This window comes from Ambystoma mexicanum, chromosome 7q, assembly GCF_040938575.1.
Source record: "Ambystoma mexicanum isolate Mex_15411 chromosome 7q, UKY_AmexF1_1, whole genome shotgun sequence".
In the NCBI taxonomy this organism is placed as follows: Eukaryota; Metazoa; Chordata; class Amphibia; order Caudata; family Ambystomatidae; genus Ambystoma; species Ambystoma mexicanum.
Window position 1 is genome coordinate 630,270,311 of NC_090941.1, and position 21,001 is coordinate 630,291,311.

At 44.4% G+C, this 21,001-nt stretch overlaps 1 protein-coding gene across 3 annotated transcripts in view; it reads right to left on the reverse strand.

Moving 5' to 3' along the window:
- The window catches only part of BRCA2 (BRCA2 DNA repair associated), a 2,020,919-nt gene that overhangs the window by 1,549,795 nt on the left and 450,123 nt on the right, over positions 1–21,001 (reverse strand). For all 3 annotated transcript variants that reach the window (XM_069639263.1, XM_069639261.1, XM_069639262.1), the window contains exon 5: positions 12,945–13,059. In XM_069639263.1, the coding sequence (XP_069495364.1) occupies positions 12,945–13,059 (115 nt within the window). The remainder of the gene's footprint in view (positions 1–12,944; positions 13,060–21,001) is intronic.

Here is a 21,001-nt window from a genome sequence, read left to right on the forward strand (position 1 = left end):
AAATGTCTTGAACTTTGGGAAGGGGAGCTGGAAAGCAAGCCAAGAGAAACTCAGAACTTTATTTGGAACACTGTTTCTTTTGTTGCCGACATCCCTACACCTTGTTTAGCTTTAGTTGTGTGGGCAAGTATAGGTTTTGCACAAAGACAGACTTAAGTTGAACTTACTGTCGCTGACTTTCCTTAATTTCTCTAGTTAGAGAAATCCAACCTTAGCCTAGGGCAAGTAAGGCATTCAACCATCCTGACATTTAAGTTTGTAAACTACTTTTGTTTGAACTTTGAATCTGTTGTCTGTGTCTTGCTTCATGATGCCTTCACAGTGCCCTTTTGCAATTTACAGCATAATGCCATTTTGAGTACCATATAGTCTAAAATGGCTGTGTCACACGTTTTTCCATTTTCGTCTGCCCTTTGGCCATCTTCTCCTTTGGCCTTCTACCTGACCTAACGGGTCAGAAAACACAATATAAGGAAAGCCCTTTACAGGCAAAGTGGCAGTATGTGTTTGTGGTTGGCAGTGGGGTCTGCGACTGTCTGGTCCATTTCCACATCTTGCCCAAAGAGTGTCTGTTGCTGAGCAGATGTGAAGGCAGGAGACTATTTGTTTATTGGATAGCCCCTGCCAGTTTGAATGGTGTAGACCATTAATAATGGTGATCTTGGGGGCAACCCCTGCATAAATTTAGGATAAAAGGAGAACTCTCACAGCCAATCCTTAGATTGTCATTGAAGCCAAGACCCCTTCAAAGAGTAGCCTCCTGCTGAAGAACTATGGATGTCTGTTGCAGACAACCAGCATTGCCTCCAGCCAAGTCCCGGCAAAGCCCTGCTCTTCTGTGCTGATCTCTAGAAGACCCTCTTCCATGCTTCGACACTTTAGACCGGTAGGATCGACCAGTCACGAATCCTGCTTGGGTATCTTAACATTCAAAGCCTCCTGAAGTGTTCAGGGTTCACCCTGTGGTCAGACCAGCTCCCTCTCCTGGGTCTATTCGCTACAAGTGTCACTGTCCGAGTTCAGACTTGTGACTCCAGACTCTCAGCATGTGAAACAGGAAGTATCCCCCTGCAAATTCTGCACCCATGAACAAATAGTGGCCTTGTAAAACCAGCTCATTTGTCTATGCCATGAGGGTCTCTATTAAGGCAGTTTTTGTACCACCCTCTGATGAGGATGCTACAGCCAATAACCGTAGGGGCAAGGCTAAAAGACCAGACAAAAAAAGGAAGCCAAACCACTCACTGTAGGTAAAGTGATTAGAACGATAATGCTCAACTCTTAGGTAGGGGTAGCAGGTCGACAGAGGTACAATTAGTAAACACAGAACTCTAGAAAAGACACTACTGTGATATATTGCAAAATGTATCCTTTAATAAAGTAACACATAGAACACTAGTAGTATAAATTAGTACTTTGGGTATAAATACACCGCATTAAAAAGATACCAGCATATTATATACACAGTAGTGCCTATACAAGGACTCTCATAACCCCAGTGTATATATGGACCTCCCATACCAAGGTTAAGCACACAAAATAAAATAAGGTGTGGAGAGAACCAGATAACCATCAAGCCTAGCAGCATTCTACGCTATCGGACTGGCCAGAATACATTGTCCTGTAGACACACCCCAACCCTGCTATATGTGGGAGGGTGTGGGGGGCCCTACACCTAGTTGTTAGCACTTAGCACATATAGGTATACTATGGGAAAAGAAGAGAACACATTTCACCAAACAGAAAAAATATGTAAGAAATCCATGAGGACTAGAAACAGTACTCCATATTCATTTGCACCCTCTAGGGCATTATACAAGTCTAAATGCACAAGCACATATAATAATATTCTATAGGCAGAGAGAATTAAACAATTGTAAACCCTAGCCACAAGCCCAAGAATTAGTCGAACATTTTAGCACCAGTTACCCGATTCATACATTTCATGGGAAAAATAGTTACAGGGTTTCTAGAAATAGTCACAATGTCACACTTACAGTCCAATGGAAGACATGCATTTGAAAACCTCAAACTCATAGTTAAGTACCAACAAAATCTAGTGCTCACCGAACACCTTGGGGGATCAAGGAAAAATGGCCAATGCAGGGCTTTTCTTTTGGAGAGTTCCAGGTAAGTTCACAGGTCCACTGGAATGAACGGGAGAAAGTTAATCGGTCATCTACTTTACTGGAGATAAGTCTGTTTGACAACACAGGGGCCAATTCTGTGACAGGCAACCACAACAAAGGCCACAGGAGACCCCAAAGAAGTGTTCCATAGGTCGGAAGATGGATCCAGGCCCGGGAGGAAGAAGCAGCAGACCACGAAGAGCCCCAATGGAAGTCTACGGGAATCACTGTATAGACTCGCCTTCCAGGAATCTCTACCATGGACATTGGAAACAACTGGGGGTGAGTATATCTAATAAATGCACACCCCAGTACCTACAGGCAGGGTCACACATCAGCGGTTTCGGTGTAAACTAATCCAGCAACCCGAAAAAAACCCAATGAATTAACATCTCTTTCCCCAGTGCGATTTGAAGGATTCATTGCAAAAGACTGGCACCCTGGGTCAACGAAGATCCCAGCGACCAAAGAAAGGAACGACGGCTCCTTCCAGGAACTCTACCTTCAAGCCAGGAGTGAAAAATACTGCGAGGAAGACTTCACTATGAAGAGAGAATCGGCGAAAATGGCTCCCAGTAGCAAGATGAACAAAACAAGGCAGCAACACGACAGCAAAAGGTGCCAGATGGAGACAACAGCTTGCGGTACACAGACATCCCAAGCAGACTATCCGGTTTGTAGTTGAGGCTTCAACCACCTTTCTGGACTTTTTGCACAAACCACAGCCCGATTAATGAAGATTCAGGTGGTAAACAGCATGTGGCAGTGGTAAAACTGCCAAAAAACTATTCTGGCCTCGAGGACTCAAACACAGATGTGGAGAGACTGCAGAAGATATCGACTTCCAGAGGCAAATACCCTCTGCAGGTCCCTAAACAGTATGGACATGTAAAGGTTCGAAACGGTGGCAATAGCAGCAAAGATCTCCTCGTCACAGAACAGGAAACCAAGAGAGGGCAACAAGAAAAGGACAACGCTTAAAGAAACCTTGCAATCAAAGGGCATTGCCAAAGGCTAGCTACACAATCCTTAAAAGAAATTGGGGTCTGAGGGTCAGATATCAACCATTGGGTTGGTTAGTAGGACTGCCACTCTGCCTTAGCCATCCCCACCAGAAGTGAAAGGGATAGTTCAGGGACCTATACTGGCCCAAACCAGTTAGGAAAATAAGGATGATGCCCAATGGGCTAACAAGAGCTGACATGGTCAGAACTGCCATTCTGAAGCCAGCTCATGGTCACCTAGAAAAAAGTACGCCCTAACACATAAAATGGCAGACACCCAGCTTTTTAAAAAACATTGTAAACCCAATGGCTAACAAAAAGGTACACTGAGTTATGTGATGACTCCTTTGGAGTCATCACTGATTCCCCAGCCTAAAGTCTCCTCCCAAGTTGCTCGGGGTACTAGGCAGGGGTATTTGGAGGGTGGATCACATGGGAAGTGATGGCTTAAACAGGGGAGACACAGTATTCTTCCCTTGATTGTGAAGAAGAAACCTTAATCCCAGAGTTTCTAATGGCCTGCTGTCATTATTCAGAACACTTTAATTGTGAGGTCTTAAAACTTACTTCTGGTAAACATCTGAAGTAGAACTTTATTTATCCTTTACGTGTACCCAACTCCTCTAAAACACCCTTTAATATTGAATGTTGATGAGATTTGCGATGTAGATAAACGTCTGCAACAACAGAGAACTTAAAAAATACTATGGTAATCATTTGGACTTCAAATCCCAGAAGGCTGTAAATACTGGGATGAAGTAGAGGAGTGAAGCCAAAATACACTGTAAGAGAAACAAAAAGGCAGAAGTTGTACAATTCACAGGACATGAGAGGTCAGTTGGGAGTAACCTGGAACAAGCATTGCCAAGAGGCATTGTAAAAGAGGTTGACAGAAGGAGCTTGAACAAACCCTGACATAAGAGATGCCAGTATAGGAGAAACAAGTGTTGGCTACTGGGGTGGTGCAATTGGGTGAACATTTAAAAAGGAAGATGAAGGTTGCAGAGACCTGATGACAGCATCAGGTAATTAAACCTTTTTGGGAGAGATACCTGGCAAGGGAGTACACCAGGAGACCCGTATGAGTCAAAAAGGGGATATTCCTCGTAGGCGGGTAAACCAGGATATCCAAAGTTTTCAGTTGAACCTTCTTTGGGAAACGTTACCTGGAAGGAGAGTGCACTGGGGGACCTGTGTGAGCCAAAGGGAGAACATTCCTGGCAGGGGAGTGTATCAGGAAATTGAATTTTGTGTTGAAGAGTTTTTTGTTCTATTAAGACTGTTGAAATTAGATAATTCAGTGGATGAGTTCATGGCAGGGGAGTACACCAGGCAATCCAAGGTTTTGTTGGAAAATAACTATTATATCAAGCCTTTGTTAAACTGATTCTTTTTGTTTTGCCCATCCTGAACTATAAAAGATTGTTTCTTTGTTAAATTCCAACTAGTTTTGAAGGAACTTTACTACATCAAGCTTTTGTTAAAATTGAACATTTTGCTTTGCCATCCTAAACACTATAAAAGAGGGTCTTTCAATATATTTCAACCCCTATTGCAAAAAAGAACATTTGTTTTTTCATCTTAAGGAGAATACCCAGGACAGAGTAATTTCCATTACCCTTAATGGAACTTTGGTAAAAATTAGTATTTCAAATTCCTTTTCCTGAAACAGTTCAGGGGAAGGGTAACTAAATCCTGGAGATAAGGGTTGTTTTGTTGAAACTGTATATCTATGATATTTTACACAACTTGGTTAATGATATAAATTGATATAAGTTACATTGCACCTTTTGATTTTGTATGTTAGTGTGACGGCCCGATGGATTTTGGACACATGGTCAACTTATTTTAGTCTTGATTTCGTAAGCAGGGACATTTTACGTTGGTTAGGGCAAGGTAGGCCTTTTTACAAACCCATTTATATTTTAATAAAAATGGCGAATATTGAGAATACTGCAACTTTGTGTTCGCCTCTCATTGCTTACCCCTCACAGAAACCAATGCAGTAAAATGGCTTAAACCCGTGATGAAGCCAAAGTATAGCTGACACTAAGCTAGTCCCTAAAACCAGTGGAGGGTGCCTGAGAGGAACCTGTGGTACGAGGCACCTTAGGGGAGACCAGATAGGTTCTATATAATTTAAGGTAAAGTGAGACAAAATAGCAGGAGGGATTTAGAGGAATTCCAGCTGGGCACCAAAAATAGATCAAGGAACCAAAAAAAAACATGGGGTGGTCGGATTAAAGTAAACAACAAAGTTGAGGGTCCCCAGAAAGTGTCCCACAACTGCCCAAAATAGAAATTATAGCTTCACAGTCACCATCCTCCGCCAGAGCGCCGAGACAGTCACTGCAACCCACCTTCATATCCAGGGGTTTCCGGAGTTCACCAGAAATGTGGTTGTCTAGATCTTTTTGTGCCAGTGTTGTCATATTGTCCAGTCACAGAATGTGCCTTGCTAAAGTATGGAACCGGCAACTAGATGCTGAATGTAACCTCTGCACCCACTAACGTTGGACCTCTCTCAAAGGACCCAAAACATGAAGTAAGTGGGACTAGTGGATTCAAAAAGTAATTGGAGTAAAGGGGGTCGAGATTACATAACTGTTTCTGCCCCTTGCCCATGGCCATTGGCTTTAAAGGGCACAAAGTCCCAATCCTATCTCTTCTTTGGCTGGACATGATCAGTGGAGTTCTGACCAAGCACCCCCCTCTCTCCACAATCCCCGGCTTCCCCATGTGTGCTAGGATTGGGAGAGGACCATTAAATCACTTTGCTTACCTTTGTGTTTGCATTCCGGAAACAACTGCACTCACCTGTTGGCTTTGCCAAAACTTGTTCTACTACTTAAAAATACTCCTTACTCCTTCTTATCTATGAAAGCCTTGTCAAAACAGGTTCTTCCCTGTTCTCCCCAAACTATCAAGGACCACATCGACACCATTGTTCCAGCCCTGGCAAATTTCTGCAATCACTCGTCACTGGTACCTTCTCCTCCCCCCTGAAGCACTCTCTTGTGCACCCCCTTCCTTAAGAAGCCCTCTGCCAATACTTCCTCTCTGGCAAACTATCGCCCGATCTCCATCACTCCTTTCCTGGGCAAACTCTTGGAAAAGCTGCCCATCTCCTAATCTTCACACTGAACCACCTGTTGGTTGTCTCCATGACAACCAGTCTGGCTTCAGAGCAGCCAGAAGCACGGATACTGTTTTTCTGAACATCCATGAAGACCTGCTTTCCAACCTTTACTCCACCCTCTCCTTCTCACCTCACATCTCTGACAACTCTAAGAAGTCAAACTATCATCTGCACCTCCTCAGAGGTATCCTTCCTTTCCTCTCTTTCCCCCTGAAGCTCATTGTCTCTAGAGGTCTGGTCCTCTCTAGGCTGGACTACGGCAACAGCCTTTTTCTAAATATTCCTGCCTCTACTCTCCGTCCTCTACAACTAATCCAGAACAGGACGGCAAGACTTGTCCTTGGCCTCAAGCTCAGGGATCGTATCTCTTGAGCACTGAAATCTATTCACTGGCTCCCAGTGGCGGCAAGGATCAAGTTCAAGACCCTTTGCATCGTCCACAAGGCCTTCTGGGGCCTGGGGCCGCACTACCTCCTACTCTCTCTTCCTAAACATCTGCCTTCTCGAGCTCTGGCTCATCCATCTCTCTGAGGTTCAGTCGCTTTTCCAAGCAGAGAGTTGGGGGCAGATCTCTTTCTTGGGTTGGGGCCTCCCTCTGGAACAGCCTTCCTTCCACTCAAACTTGAGCAGAACCACCTCCGGTTCCGAAAGCAACTCAAGACCTTGCTCTTCGCTTCCGCATTCTTTTCCTCTCCCATGCTTATCACTCTTCTTGGTCCATGCCCTGGTCACCTGGCCCCGCTCTGAACTTGGGCCCAGGTCCCCGTATGTCCAGTTGCACATTGCGCACTTGTGGTCTGAATCTGTAACCCTACAGTCCCCTCTCTCTGCGCTTAAGAGCCACATGTTGGCTGCACTTTCTTTCACCTGCACTGAGCCACCAGTTGGGTGCACTTTTGTTTACCTGCACTTCCCCCCACCCCCCGCCCTCCCTTGCACCACTCCTCTTCCCTTCCCCACACTTGCGATCTGAATGACACAAGGTCTAGTAAGATCGTTGTTTTGTCCTCCCTCTGTTGCTCCTCCCCATTGTTGCACCTAGAAACACTTGTCTGCAGGTGCGTTATAAATGCCATATCATATCAAAGTGGAGCATAACTGGTCAAACTTTGCTAGCAAGGCGGAGCTGGGATGAGGCTGCACTCTTTGTGGATGCCAGTGTAGCAGTTTGCTGCGATGGGCGCGGGGGATGGCATGTGGGGCCTTCTGAAGAATGTCCCAATATAGGTAGGCAAGTGCTATTCTATCAAGGTGTGCCCTTCTGTCAAGATACCAGATTCTCAAGGGGGGCAGACTCATTGTGAAGCTCTCAGATGCTCGGGACAGAGAGACAGTGTTAAAAGCGGTGAGGGATAAAGGGATGTAAGAATATCAGCAGCATAAAATTCTCCTCTTTCCAGACCTTGCCCCAACCATCGAGAAAAGAAGGAAGAAATGAAACACTCAAGAAAATATTCCTCGCACAAGGTGTATAAGCAGGGATACTGCGGCCAGCTAAATTGAGGCCCATGTGTAAGGGCAAGGAGTACATCTTTTGGGATGCCAAAAGGGCAGAAGGACTCATGCGATCTATCCTTGAGTAAGATAACGTTGATACTGATAAGGGCTGAATTAAGTTTGCTTTCGACGATGGATGGCGTGTACATGGCCTAACAGGGTCAAAGTTCTATCTCCCGACATTTGTCGCTCGTTTTGTTTAGCCCAGATAAAAAATTGTGGTTTATGGACAGCTGTACTTACTAAGCCTTATGTGAGAGTTCTGGCTACTGAGTCCATAGGTAATCTATGTATGTCCTTGGTTCCTTTTCGGGAAACTGCAGATACGGTCAATATACCCTGGGACTGTCTGTGGAATTGTATTGCTGTACAGTAAAGTGCATGACGGGATGGGGACTGTAATCTAACTGAGCGCTCTGTTGAAAGCACTTATAGGGGGATACTCTGTATACTGTTATGCATTTGGATAGAGCAAATAGGAAGTGAGTGTGAAAATGACAATCCCCTCCACAAAACCCTACTGATTAGAGTCGACGAGACGGACACAAGCATAAACCGAGCCAGTCTTGATCATTAGAATCAGGCGGGGCCATCTCTGTAGCTAGATTTGTTAGGTGGGAATGCTTTTCTTGATGTATATTACCTCCTTTATTTGTGGGAATCAGCAAGGGCTACTTTAATTGGTTTAACAGTATTTTCATGTCTCTCCCCCACTGATGGTGAGGACTCTCAAAGATGTCCCAAGCTTCACCTTTTACTGTGATGTTCTTATGTAAACAAGTTGTGGTGGGACCCTGAGAAACCAGAAGGTGTCTCACCCGCTAGTTCCCGGGGATCTGTCATCTAGGTGGCCAGGACACAGCCATCCCATTTGGATCCAGTTCCTGTGGGTGGTTCACCTGGGAGAGGGGTCTTCGGGGAGTGGGGCGCCAGCTGGCAAGAAGCGATATGCCGCTCTTCCCTGTAACACCTTTACCCCATCCTACCAGGTAGGATATATGGAAACTTTTCCTGTACGATCACTTTCACACTGACAGCCCACTCTGGAAGAAAATAGACTCACACCCGAGCAGTGTATCCGACATTTCCCACTACTATGGTCTGGTGAGGTCAGGCAATTACTGACAATTACTCACACCTGACTTCCATTAAACTTCCCCACACATATAAAAGGCGGAGCACGAGAGCACATTCTGAGCGAGGTAGAGCACACGAAGGAACAGCAGTTCAAGTAGGCAGCTGAACAAAGGAAGAAAGCTGGCAAACCGGGAAGGGTTCGTAAGAAGGAAATTACACTTGACCTTTCCGACAAGATGCTGTTACTTTCAAGAAATCTTTGAGGCAGAAAGCGTAAGGCCAGGAAACCAGACTGAACAATCCTGCATTGTGTGTCGGAGATACAGAGGGCCGTCCCGCGTAACTGACCAAGGCAGGGAGGAGCAGCAGTAGCCGTGGTATTGACCTTGGCTCCAGGAACAAAGACACCAGAGAGATCAACACAGCCGGTGACCGATAAAAGACCGGTCTGTGTTGAAGTCAAGGTTACAAGCTGCAACATTGTATAACGAGTGCTGGAACGAACATTGCTAAATGAAAGTCATGAAAGACGCGAGTAAAGATTAACTGCTGATGAATGTTTGAACATAAGAAGGAAAGATACAATACCGATGACAGAGTGGGTCCGCCACCGTGAATTTCCTCAATTGAAGGTCTCTGTAAAGTATCCCGCCAAGAGAAACAAAAGTAGATTGATGAGAATAATTGTGTGAAGTGAATCGAAGTGGTCCTGTGACGGTTTAAGCAAAACCCATTGCAGATTCGAAAGTCTTCTATCTTGACATCAAGAGGATCTGAGCCCGAACGAGGGAGATCCTTATGAAGAGGATTCAAGCCCGAATAGGGGAGATCCATGGACCGAGCCTGAACGAGGGAGACCAAGTGTGAACATGGTAATAAAAAGGGGGTCTGCGACCCAAGGAGGGAGGCCCTGATGAACATTGAAAGCAAGAACTTGTGCATGTGAAAATCCTGATAGGAATGGAACTTTGAGATGTGTTTGTTATGACAGACCCTCTGTAGTAAAAGAGGCTTTGGCAGAAGGCCTTGATGTCTGTACTTTGAACTGTATCCTCGTGGCCGAGAAGCCACAGTGTGTGCGAAGCTCTAACGGGTGCTTGCCCCATGCTGAAAACATGGAAACATGGGGAAGGGAAGCCAACTGCTCAACCATCCCAAGACATTATTTCCTGAAGACTTTTCTGTTTGCGTACAATATAATGCCACACCCTTGTGTACTTAGAAGGATTAGCAATAGGTTTATTGGTATAGGCCCTTTAATTTGACAGAGACTTGACTAGGAATGCCTTATTATTTGATGGTTGTAGCTTGCTCCCATTCTTGGACTTAGGTTTAGATAGGCGTTCAACCAACCCATTTGAAGTTCAATAAACACACTTGAACTGTGATCACTTGTCTCCGTCTTCACTGTTTGATACCATGCCTTCCTAACAGACACCTCATTCTGTGTGTGTAATGCTTTACACTTCAAACTGTAAAAAAAAAAAAAGAAGAAAATAAAGAAAAGGTGTTGGTTCTCTTTAGCAAGAGCACTCCATGGTGAATGCAATGTCTGCATAGTGTGAATTTTGAGATATTACCTGCCTATTATTTTGATTGCAAAGAGCATGCCAGGCCTAGTAAACATTGTATATTTAGTTTACTGTCTAATTTTACTTATCAGAGTGCTCTATGTGTGTCTAATTGAACCAATACATCACATGCATATTCTCCATATTAAGCTAGGCCTAACAGCTCAATCACCTACGTTTATAGAGATTGGATAGACTTTTGTGCCTTTTCCCAGTTTAATGTAATAGGGCGGCCTCTCAATCTTCCCACAGGTTTGATTCTGAAAATCCATCTCAACAACGGAGATCAAGGAGTTCTTCAGTTCTCATCACTTGATAGCTGAAGCAGCATTGACAAGTCACAGCCCCCATTATCTTATTTGCAATGTACCAGGAGTTACAGCTACTATGCCTTTGTTGTTGCTGCTGATTGTTCCAGATTTGTATTATGAGGTTTGGAAAGACAATTGGGATCTGAGGGGCCTGGTCACAAATACCTCAATTCTTATTTTTATTGTTTAAACTGCAGACCTAGCTTGAGAGGAGTGCAGCGCTGTGTGTGGGTAGCCGGCCTATGAGCAGGCATCATTTTAACAGTAGAATAGTACTTAGATTTCGAATCTGCATGTCAGTTTGTACATCCCATTGGCATTAATTATTGGTCAGGTGTGGTTGAAAAAGCCACATTTACTGCAGAATTGAGGGGGCAATCCGAGCCCATACCGGAATAGAGTTCAAAGGGTGTGTGTGTGACAAGAGAAAGATAGTGTGTGGGTCCTCTCCTTGCGGGTGAGTTGTAATTTGAGCCCGTTGGTTGATTTGCTGCATGAGGAGCATGTGCCACCAGATAAGTGGAGCTTAGCTGCCAGGTATGCTGTTGTGCTACACATGACTGATGTAGACGACCCATGCAATCTTGAACAGTATCCTGGCATGGAGAGGAAGGCAATGTAGTTTGCATACGCCACTACTTCATTCTTTGTCAGGTGGGTATGTGGGGGAGACAGATTGGGATGCCTACAACGCTTGTGCATGATGCAATGACGAGCCTGTACCAGAGTACCACGATGTAGCTAGGTCGGGCAAGGAGGAGGAGACTGGCGATGGCAGTCTTTTGTGCACGGCCAAAGCTAATCTTGGTCACTAGTAAGTTAAAGTCCAATCGCTGCACTGCTCAGTCCTGGGTTTCAGGTTTTTGAAGGGGCTAATTGAGATGCCCTCATGGCCTATGCTGGGTTTGAGTTATGGGGCTGAAATCTAGACAATTGGGTGCACAGTGGTTTGAGCCCGAATGTGTGCGTGCTTAAAATCTTTAACATACCCCTGTTCTCCCCACTAATAATGGCATCAGTTACACAGTAGATTGTGTATTAAGCTTCCAACAATAATATGCTAAAAATTAGTCCGCGAGAATTACGATGATGTTCCAAAGCAGTGTCTAAACTCAATAGTAATTTAAATTAAAAAGAGGAAATACAGTATTTCCAGGAAGAGCAACCACTCCGGTTGCAGTCAAGCCTAAGAATGCAAGATCATCATCATCCGTTCAGTTTTCTATGAGCTATCATTTCTATAGTGCTAAGGAGGCATAATATTCCTAAAAATATGTCTGTTGTCAAAGACACATCTTAATATAAATCACACTACTTAATCTCTAACTTACATCTCACAGATGTAACAAAGTGCATCAATGAGTCCCACTCTGTTAACTAGTGCTACACAAACCAATAATTTCTAGCTCACTTTATACAATATTTTAAACCCATCGCTAAAGATTTTAAATTCTTGAATAGAAACCTTGAGTTTTATACATATTATTTCTTGTTATCAGGGGCTTGGGTTTCTTCTGTGCTCTTTATGTCATTAACTTATTTCTGTTCCTCTCTGAATTACTACATTCTTCATAATGTACTATTTTTCACAACGCGTATTAGTCTTATGATCATACTACATTCCATTTTCTGGGTTCTATAGAAATTCCAAGTTTGTGCATCAGTAGACCATTTCTAAATGTTGAAATCAAAAAGAAAGAATGTGTCATTGGCACCAGTTTTATTCTTTGCGTTACTCAACCTTTCAGATACCTTATCAAAAAAGTTCCCAGAAAAAGTGGCAAATTCTCTAGAAATTAGATTACTATCCGATGCTGAAATGTGCTATTCAAGATTTCTCCAAGGAACCCGTAAATACATTGTGTGTTTGCTGGTATATTTGGGGTTTTCTCTCGGGATATTCATTGCCCATGTCGAGTTAGATAAAACCAAAGAGCTTGTTTATGTGTGCACTTGTCTATAGGTCTTCCTCTTGTGCATATTATATGTATTACCCTTTTTTCCCAATGTCAGTTGCTCATCTCCTCTTGCTTTTGGTGAGTTCTTTGGTACAACAGGAATTAGAGCTAACAGAATATTGAATGGGGAGGAGGGCAGTGGGCACTGTAATGTCTAGCCGAACTTCACAGTCAATCATGCTTAAAATAATCACAAGCCACACATACAACTTAAATAAAACTCCATCTGGACGTCAAATATCAAAAACATTAACAAACCTTTCATTCAGCGTGTTGTTTAGAGGAGGGCTGAAAACTTCATTTGACAAATCTGGTTTCATTTCAACAGAACACAGACTGTTTGGGCATTCTTCAATAAATACATTATCTTTCTCTGTAATAAAAACAAATGTAAGAAAATCACATTGGTGTTAAATTAACAGCAAGAATAATTAAAAGCTTTACCACAACATACAGAGAAACTAAGATTGACAGGCTTATCTTCAAGACAGTCTCACTGCAAAGCTTTTTCAGAATAGTCAAAGTACAGATTTCGCAATATACGGACTCTTGCCAAGTTCTCATTCCTCAAACTTGTGGCATATCCTGGAAGCATCAGAACACTATTTGAAAAGGAAATTCAGAAATAGAAAAAGGGTGGTCCACAAGTCCTAATGGTATCAGTATATGGAATTTCAACAGAGCAAAGCTAGCTGGCAAGTAACAGAGCCCTGCATAAAAGGTGTGATAGAACTAAGAGGACCGATTGAGAGGGAGAATGGGAAAAGGCTACAGAGTAGAATCTAGATAGGGGAGGGACTGTCTAGGTCACAATCTGTATCCTGCAAGGTGTTCTTCAAGAAGCAGCGTCTCATTCTGTAATGAGGGAAGTGGCTACTCTGATGTGTGTTAGTAAGTTGATCCACAGTCTGGGTGCATAGCAGGAGAAAGTCAGTTTCCTGTGTTCTCCTTGTTGCAGTTCCTGGTTTCCAGACCTGTGATATTGTTGATTCTGATGCTGGCCTCCACAGCTAGGGATTTATTATGGGTTTGATGAAATCAATCAGACAAACAAACAGCAGGGGTGTACTATAGTGACCAAAAAAGGATTCTCGAGTCAAAGCTACAAGTTACATGGATGCTGTTCGGGGGTTGGGCAGAGTCTATCTCCACATGGCCAAGAGAAAGCCCACCAAGGAACGCTGCCCTTTTCCCAGATCCCCTCTATTATTCCTTTGTGGAAATAATGACATCAGACCTCGACTCTACTGGGAACAAGGAAAGCCATGAAGAGCATAAGGGAGTATTCAGGACTTTATATGTGTTTGCGTTCCACAAACAGGGAAGACAAATACTCACACTTATTTTCAACAGAGGGATACTAGTACCACCAACGAAGCAATGCAGAAAGGCATTGATGCAACAACAAAAAGATGTGGAGCTGCATAATGTAGGGAGGCTGATTGAAGCCTTGGCGCAAGGCATGGAGTCCACAGGTGAGTCAAATGTCCCAATTACAGACCTAGGCCAGTTAAGGTAACTAAAAGTAAGTTCCAACAGGCAGAAGAAATGCAAAGCGTGGTTGGAGGAACTAGACTACATCGAAATGCATAAAAGGCTGGAGGAAACAAATACAAAATGGCAATTAAGTGGACCTGACAAAATTGTTGCTTGGCTCTATAGCCGTAGTGTTAGTGCTAACATGCTGACTTGTGTTTCTTTTAATGTTTTTTATTGAATAAAAGTTTCATTTTAGCACTATTCTGGGGTTCAGTGCTTTTGCTTCAAGCTGTATAGTGCGAGTGTGTTTTTGACATATAAAGTGCACTTCACTGAGATACAGTCTAGTTTGTGAGAATTGTGAGGTTTTGTCCGACCTGCAAAAGCACCCGCTGATAGAGGTTTGAAGAAAAATAAGTTTAGTGAATATATATATATATATACACTATATACTGATGCACTATATTGTATCCCTTAACAACCTTTTGCTTTGATGACTCGGAGAAAATATCTCAGTTATAGAGAAACCCTCAGGACTTATATAGGTATTTACCCAGCTGCATATACTGACCGAAATAAAGTAGTGTTGAAACAAATATCAGTTGTCATGTGTTATGTTGGTCACCAGAATGGTCACCAGAATGGTTAACCAGTTCACCATCTTGAAGGCTGGGGTGATGTGAATGTTAGGGAGATTTATCATTGTTTATGCTTCATCCCCTCTCCTAGTGAGACCCGCAGCACTTTTTGCTGGACTTCTGGACCTTTTTCTGAAACCCGGAATAAGTGGTATTTTTTTCCACACGATCATTCTTATGGGCTTTGTCTTTTGGAACTCTATTCTTTGTATTTTACCTGTCCTATGGAGTCTATTTTCCTCCATAACACTTAAAGGCTTCTGTATTTTACTAATGCAGCACACAGCTCCTTATGGGCAGTGTTGCTGGGGAATGTGTAGGGTCTGTGACAAACCAAAGGGTGTCTTGCTTGCTAGTCCCCGTTGAGCACTCTCTCAGGTGGATAGGGCACAGCCATCGCCTTTGGATCCAGACCCTGAGGGTGGACCAGTGCGAAAGGTTCACCTGGGTGAGGGATCTTCAGGGAGTGGGGTTGAGACAACCGATGGTGAGGCACGGTACCCCCCCACTTTACCGTGCCCATACCCCATCCCATTTTATGGGATTCTCCGACATCCCAATCCCCCGCCCCTTTTCTAAACAAACACTGTTGAGGAAGAGGAGGAACGAGAGAAAGTAGGCTGACCCTTACATATCCCATTGGACAAATCCTACTAATAAGGTCAGGCAAAGTCAGGCATTGACCGTAATCACATACATCTGATAATCATTAGCTCCCCCCCCACGAATAAAAGGCAGAAGATGGAGACATACTCAGAGCAAGTTGGAACACGAGAAGGAGCAGATCTTCCGGGGTGAAGGCAAACCCACGGCAGGACAACGGATCGAGGGACCAGAGTGAGGGGCTGGGAACCCCTGAACATCCCTGCAGGAGGTTGTTGCCTCCGGGAACCCTCAGGAGATACTTGCAGAAGGCCGGAACCCAGACAAGGAAGAAGCCTGCATAGTGTTTCAAGGATGCCAGCGACACTCCCGGGTGAACGGCAGAGTTGGGGAGACGCGGCCAAGCCTGTGGCATTAACCTTGACTCGTGAATCAAAGCCACAGAGAACAGAAAAGAATGCACACAACCGGTGAGTTAGCGAAAAACATGAAGGGCCCGTTTGTGTCAAGGGAAGATTGAAGCTGCAACAGTGTATCTCACAATTGAGGGCTGCGCGCGTGCTGATGAGACGCGAAAGAAAGCAAACCTGCAGTGAACTTTAAAGTCAGCTGTAACTGGGAAGCCAGTGATCCAGAGTAGCAAGCGGTCCGGCGAAAGGAGACAGCCCACTCGAACGGCTCAGCAAAACATTTGACGTTTGTTATGAAGCAACAAGGTGAATGAAACTTTGAAATACGCGATAGTGAAGATTAACCCACAAGTTAAAAGGCGATTGCTTTAAGAGAAATACTTTTTTCTGATAATCTGAGCCAGAGTGTGTAATCCTGTCTACAGGGGCAGCCTTACTCTGTGCTGTCCAACGTGGGGAGGAGAGCGGGCTCGGTCATCTTGATCCTTTATGTTTTAATATAGGCTATTTTTTGGCCTCAGTATGACGATGCAATACCACAGACTGAGTGCAGCCTTTAAGGCTAAATGGCCGACATTCCCGAATGAGCCGCCAATACACCAATTCCTCACAAAGATATTGACACACGAGGGATTCGAGGGGAAAGTATCCACACTACACAAAAGCGGTACAAGAGCATACCCAGTCCAGTAAGAAGATTAAGGATAAATGGGAAAGGAACTTGGGCATAACAATTGCAGAGCAGCAATGGGCAAAATACTGCTCTTTCACTAAAACCATATCCTTATGTGCCAATTTTAGACTGCTCCAATTTAAAATGCTGAATCACTTGCATATCACCCCCAATAAGATATTCAAGTTTGACCCCTCCAAGCAGATACGATGGCCGAAATGTGATGCCCCAACGGCAAGCTGGATACACATGTATTGGGACTGCCCACCTATAAAACAATACTGGGAAGATATTGCCTCCATTCTGAATGAAATACTGAATTTATGAATCCCAGCCACGCCGCTGAAATACCTGCTGGGAGATATCGGCAAAGTACCAATCAAAATTTGCAGGACATTTGCAGTGGCAGGCGCAGTGGCCAAAAGAAATATTTTGAAGAGCTGGAAAGCGAAATCCCCACACACTAAGCAAGCATGGCTGAAAGACTTGTTGTATGTTCACGGCAGCGAAACAAATTATATCAGGTGTATTAACAGCACCTCTGGGCCGAAGGACATATGGGGTCCGCTACAAAACTACCTAGATAGCACCCAGACGGAGTCTGAGGGGGAGGAAGATCTGTCAGACTGTTAATGCTATATATATGTGTGTATGTCAAGGTCCTAACAATGTAATGTAACAGGAACTGTAAATGTGGGAACTCAAAGTAATAAGTATACTGTATTGTATTCGCCAAATGAAAAAATAAAAAAAGTTAAAAAAAATATAGGCCATTTTGATTTGACAGACTGACTAGGACTGGGTTTTCATTATTATTTGATGGTAGTGACTACGCACATCATAGCTATAGGGCAAAGTAGGAGATTTCCAAACTCCAAGAATGTAATAAATGTTTTGAAACTTGCACCACTTGTGTCAGTGTCATACAGGTCCTTATTTGAGTCTCTTTTCTTTATCCTAGAGTAACTACAGTTCTTAAGGATCTCTCCAAAAACGTTAGTCAGAGATTGGCACACAGCACCTTATGTGGAGTGCAAAAGGGATACCTAGTATCCCCTTCTCTCTGCTCCTGTGACCCTTTAGTCACATAGACAATCTCCTAGTTATGACTGGTGGCTGTGGATGTGTTCTACCAACTACTGTGTAATATTTCTTCTGCATGCTATGTCCATAGCCACGGCAGTGCACAATAGGGGCACCCAAGTACCAACTTGGGGTCCCCCTTCTTATTTCACCATTACTAGCGTGGTTGTTCTTTGTCAGCCCTTTTTTACCATTCTGAGAGGGGAAGGCCTGTGTGTGTGTTTTGCCTTTGACTGGAACCCTTGGGTGTTCCCGCCTAGGCTCTAGAGTGTCTGGGCAGGCAGGAAGTGGGGGAGGAGTTTTCCACCCCCCCCTGTCCTTTGTCTGCCTGAGATGCCTGCAGACCATTTGTAACACTAAAGCGACCACTGCTGTCCTGACTTCCGACAGAGGAAGTCTGAAGAGGACGACTCCTTCCTTTTGACTGGTGGAAACAACCAGTCCCAAGACAAACTTTGTTTTGTGCCATCTCAGAGGTTCTGTGAGTTTCCAGAGCTGCGGAACCCCAATAGCAGGAGACCTGCTACCCATTTAGAATGCATTATTGTTGAAAGGCTGAATCCATCCAAATCTTTGCTGAGCCTTCAAGTACACTCCAGAGATCCGATCCAACTTGCACAAACCCCCTCAGCAGATTGTGGGACTGTAAGCAGCAAAGAAGAAGGACCGGGTGAATCGTGTCCTTTGTTGGTGCTGCAGAAAAGGTGCCAAAACTGCAGAGTGACAAAAGAAGTTGATGAAAGCAGTGTCAGATGTCCTCCCTCAAGACTGCTGCTGATCGATCCCGTCCTATGTCCTGCCTTCAGTCATCAGACCAAGGAATCCGTAGGTCGGGTCCAGAGCTACAACATCGCAGAGCATCCACCACAAACGATTTCTTCAAACCTAAGGTACTGTGGGGGAAAATATATGCTTTCTTGATTCCATAAAGTGCTCCAGTGCATTGGTGTGCACATAGAGATGTCCAGTGCAACCCCCTCTTACCTCAGACCCAAGCCGCTGCCTGTGTCCCTTTAGTGAGTCCTTTAACAGGATTTCAAATGTTGCTTCTTCTTGCAACTTCTTTCCAAGACTAGAAAGTATCCACAGAAACATTTGACATCTGCTGCTGTTCAAGGCTTCAGGTCTCTTCCGAGCAGCCTTTTAGCTAGGGTTGCATTTTGGACTTTTGTTGTGCAAGGAAACCACCTCTAGAACCTGAAGCTTTACTAGGATAACACTAACCCACTGTTTTACGTCTCAGAAATCACTATCTTATATGTGTATGTAGACTAAATACAATTACTGTATTACTTTGTGGGTGTGCATTATTACAGATAGAACTGTCAAACTCCCGTTCCAATTGTATGCGTTCAGCAACCACCAATTAAGAAGTGACCTTTTGAAAGTATTGTAAAGCATACCTATGTGTGTTGGTTCATTGTGCTAAGTATTAAACAATGACTTGTGTAAATAAAATACATCTATATTTTAATATAAATGTGTAAGGGTTTCTTCGCTGTGCATTGCTAGCTAGATTCAGTGTACTTCCCTACAGCTCACATCTTCCTCTTAAGATAAGCCCACCTCTTCTCCTACTCTACCAAGGTCCTTGAGCAGTACAGACTGATACTAAGAGTTGGGGATCTACAAACACTGGGATAGCTTACTTAAGTCCTACCTCCAAGTGGAACTTTAGGAAAACTCCCCTAACAGTGACCAAATTTATTAGGGGCTAAAGAACAAGGCTCGTAAACTTATAAGGAGGGTGTTGGCATGTTCAAGAGGCCTCACAAACCAATACTTCCAAAAGGCTCAGTGAAAGGTAAATGTTTTTAAAGTCTTGAGTGGGTACGAGGGACTTGATTTGAATGAGAGAAAGTAGCAGAGTCTGGCTATCCTTGGGTATGTTATGTTATAGTTTTATTAAGCGCACAGTCGTCAGAAGCCATTATGGTGCTGAATATACCACAGGATGCAGAAAGAACCAGCTAGAACATATGGGTTTCTAGAATTTGAGATGATTTTCGTTAGCCGAGGGAAAGCAGAAGGGTGTTCCAGGCTCTGGCTGCCACCATTGAAAACGAGCGACCACCCATCCGCACGAGGCAAAAGGGAGGGATCACAAGCAGGCAGGCATCACTGGATCAAAGAGAACGGGTCGGAACATCAGGGATGACATTTTTCCTGTAGGTATTCGGCTCCCTGGCCATAATAGGCCCGGTGAACAATACACAGGGATATCAAAAGAATCTGCTTTTGGACCGGCAGCCTGTGAAGAGTCTGCAAAACCGGAGTAACGTAGGCCCCCATAAGGAGTATTCGTGGCCAAACGCGCTGCAGAGTTTTGCAACAGTTGAAGACATTGTAGGAGATAGATAGGTTGAGCCAGCATGAGTGAGTTGCAGTAATCTAGGCGATTCAGGATAAGCGAAGATACCACCAGTGGGCGGAGGTGCTTTGGGAGGAGGGGAAGAACCTTCCAGAGCACTCTTAGTTGATAATAGCCAGCTTTACAGATGGCACAGCCATGGGGTGAGGCTGATAGAGATTCAGAAAAGATGCACCCCAAGTTCCTAACCTGAGGCGCAGGTAGTGGACAAGGACCCAATTCCACTGGCCACCAGGCCGTTGACCAAATAGGGGGACCCAGTGGGGAACCAGACGTGCAGAGAGAGGGAGTACCCACCACCAGGACCTCCGTCTTGTCTCTGTTTAATTTCAGCCAATTCTTGCCCATCCAACCACCCATGGCCGCTAAGCAATTCCTAAGCCGTGCCATATAATCTGACTGGGTAAGATCCAGCCAGACGATGATGATGTGGGTATCATCGGCGTAGAAGTAGCAGCAAACCCCAAAGGAGTGGATGAGCACCAAAAGAGGCTGAATGTAGATGTTAAAAAGGGCCGGAGACAAGGCGGAGCCCTGTGGGACACTGTGAAGAAGGGAGGTAGCATGAGAGAGAAAAGAAGAAAGGGACAGATTCTGAGTTCTCTCCAACAAGAAAGAAGAAAACCATGATAGGACCTGACCCACAAGGCCAGCAAGGGAGAGGCGATGGAACAGGGGAAGGTCAACAGTATCAAGCGTGGCTGAGAGATCTAACTGGACCAGTGCTCCCGCCCCCCCCCCTGACATTCCCAGTCAGCGAGATGGGTCAGGTCATCCAGGACGGAGACGAGAACACTTTCCATTCCTCGGACTGGTTGAAAAACTGACTGAAAAGGATCCAGCAGTTTAGAGTGCTCGAAGAAGGAGAGAGACCAATTACTCCAAAAGCTTCATAGGGGATGGAAGCAGGGAAATGGGGCAGCAATTGGATAGAACGGACGGGTCAAGAGACATTACTTTTAGTAGGAGAATGAGACATGATTGTTTTAACTGCCTAGTAATGAGACCCTTGGAACAGGAGAGGTTGACTGCTTGAGAGACACATGGGGCAATCTGCG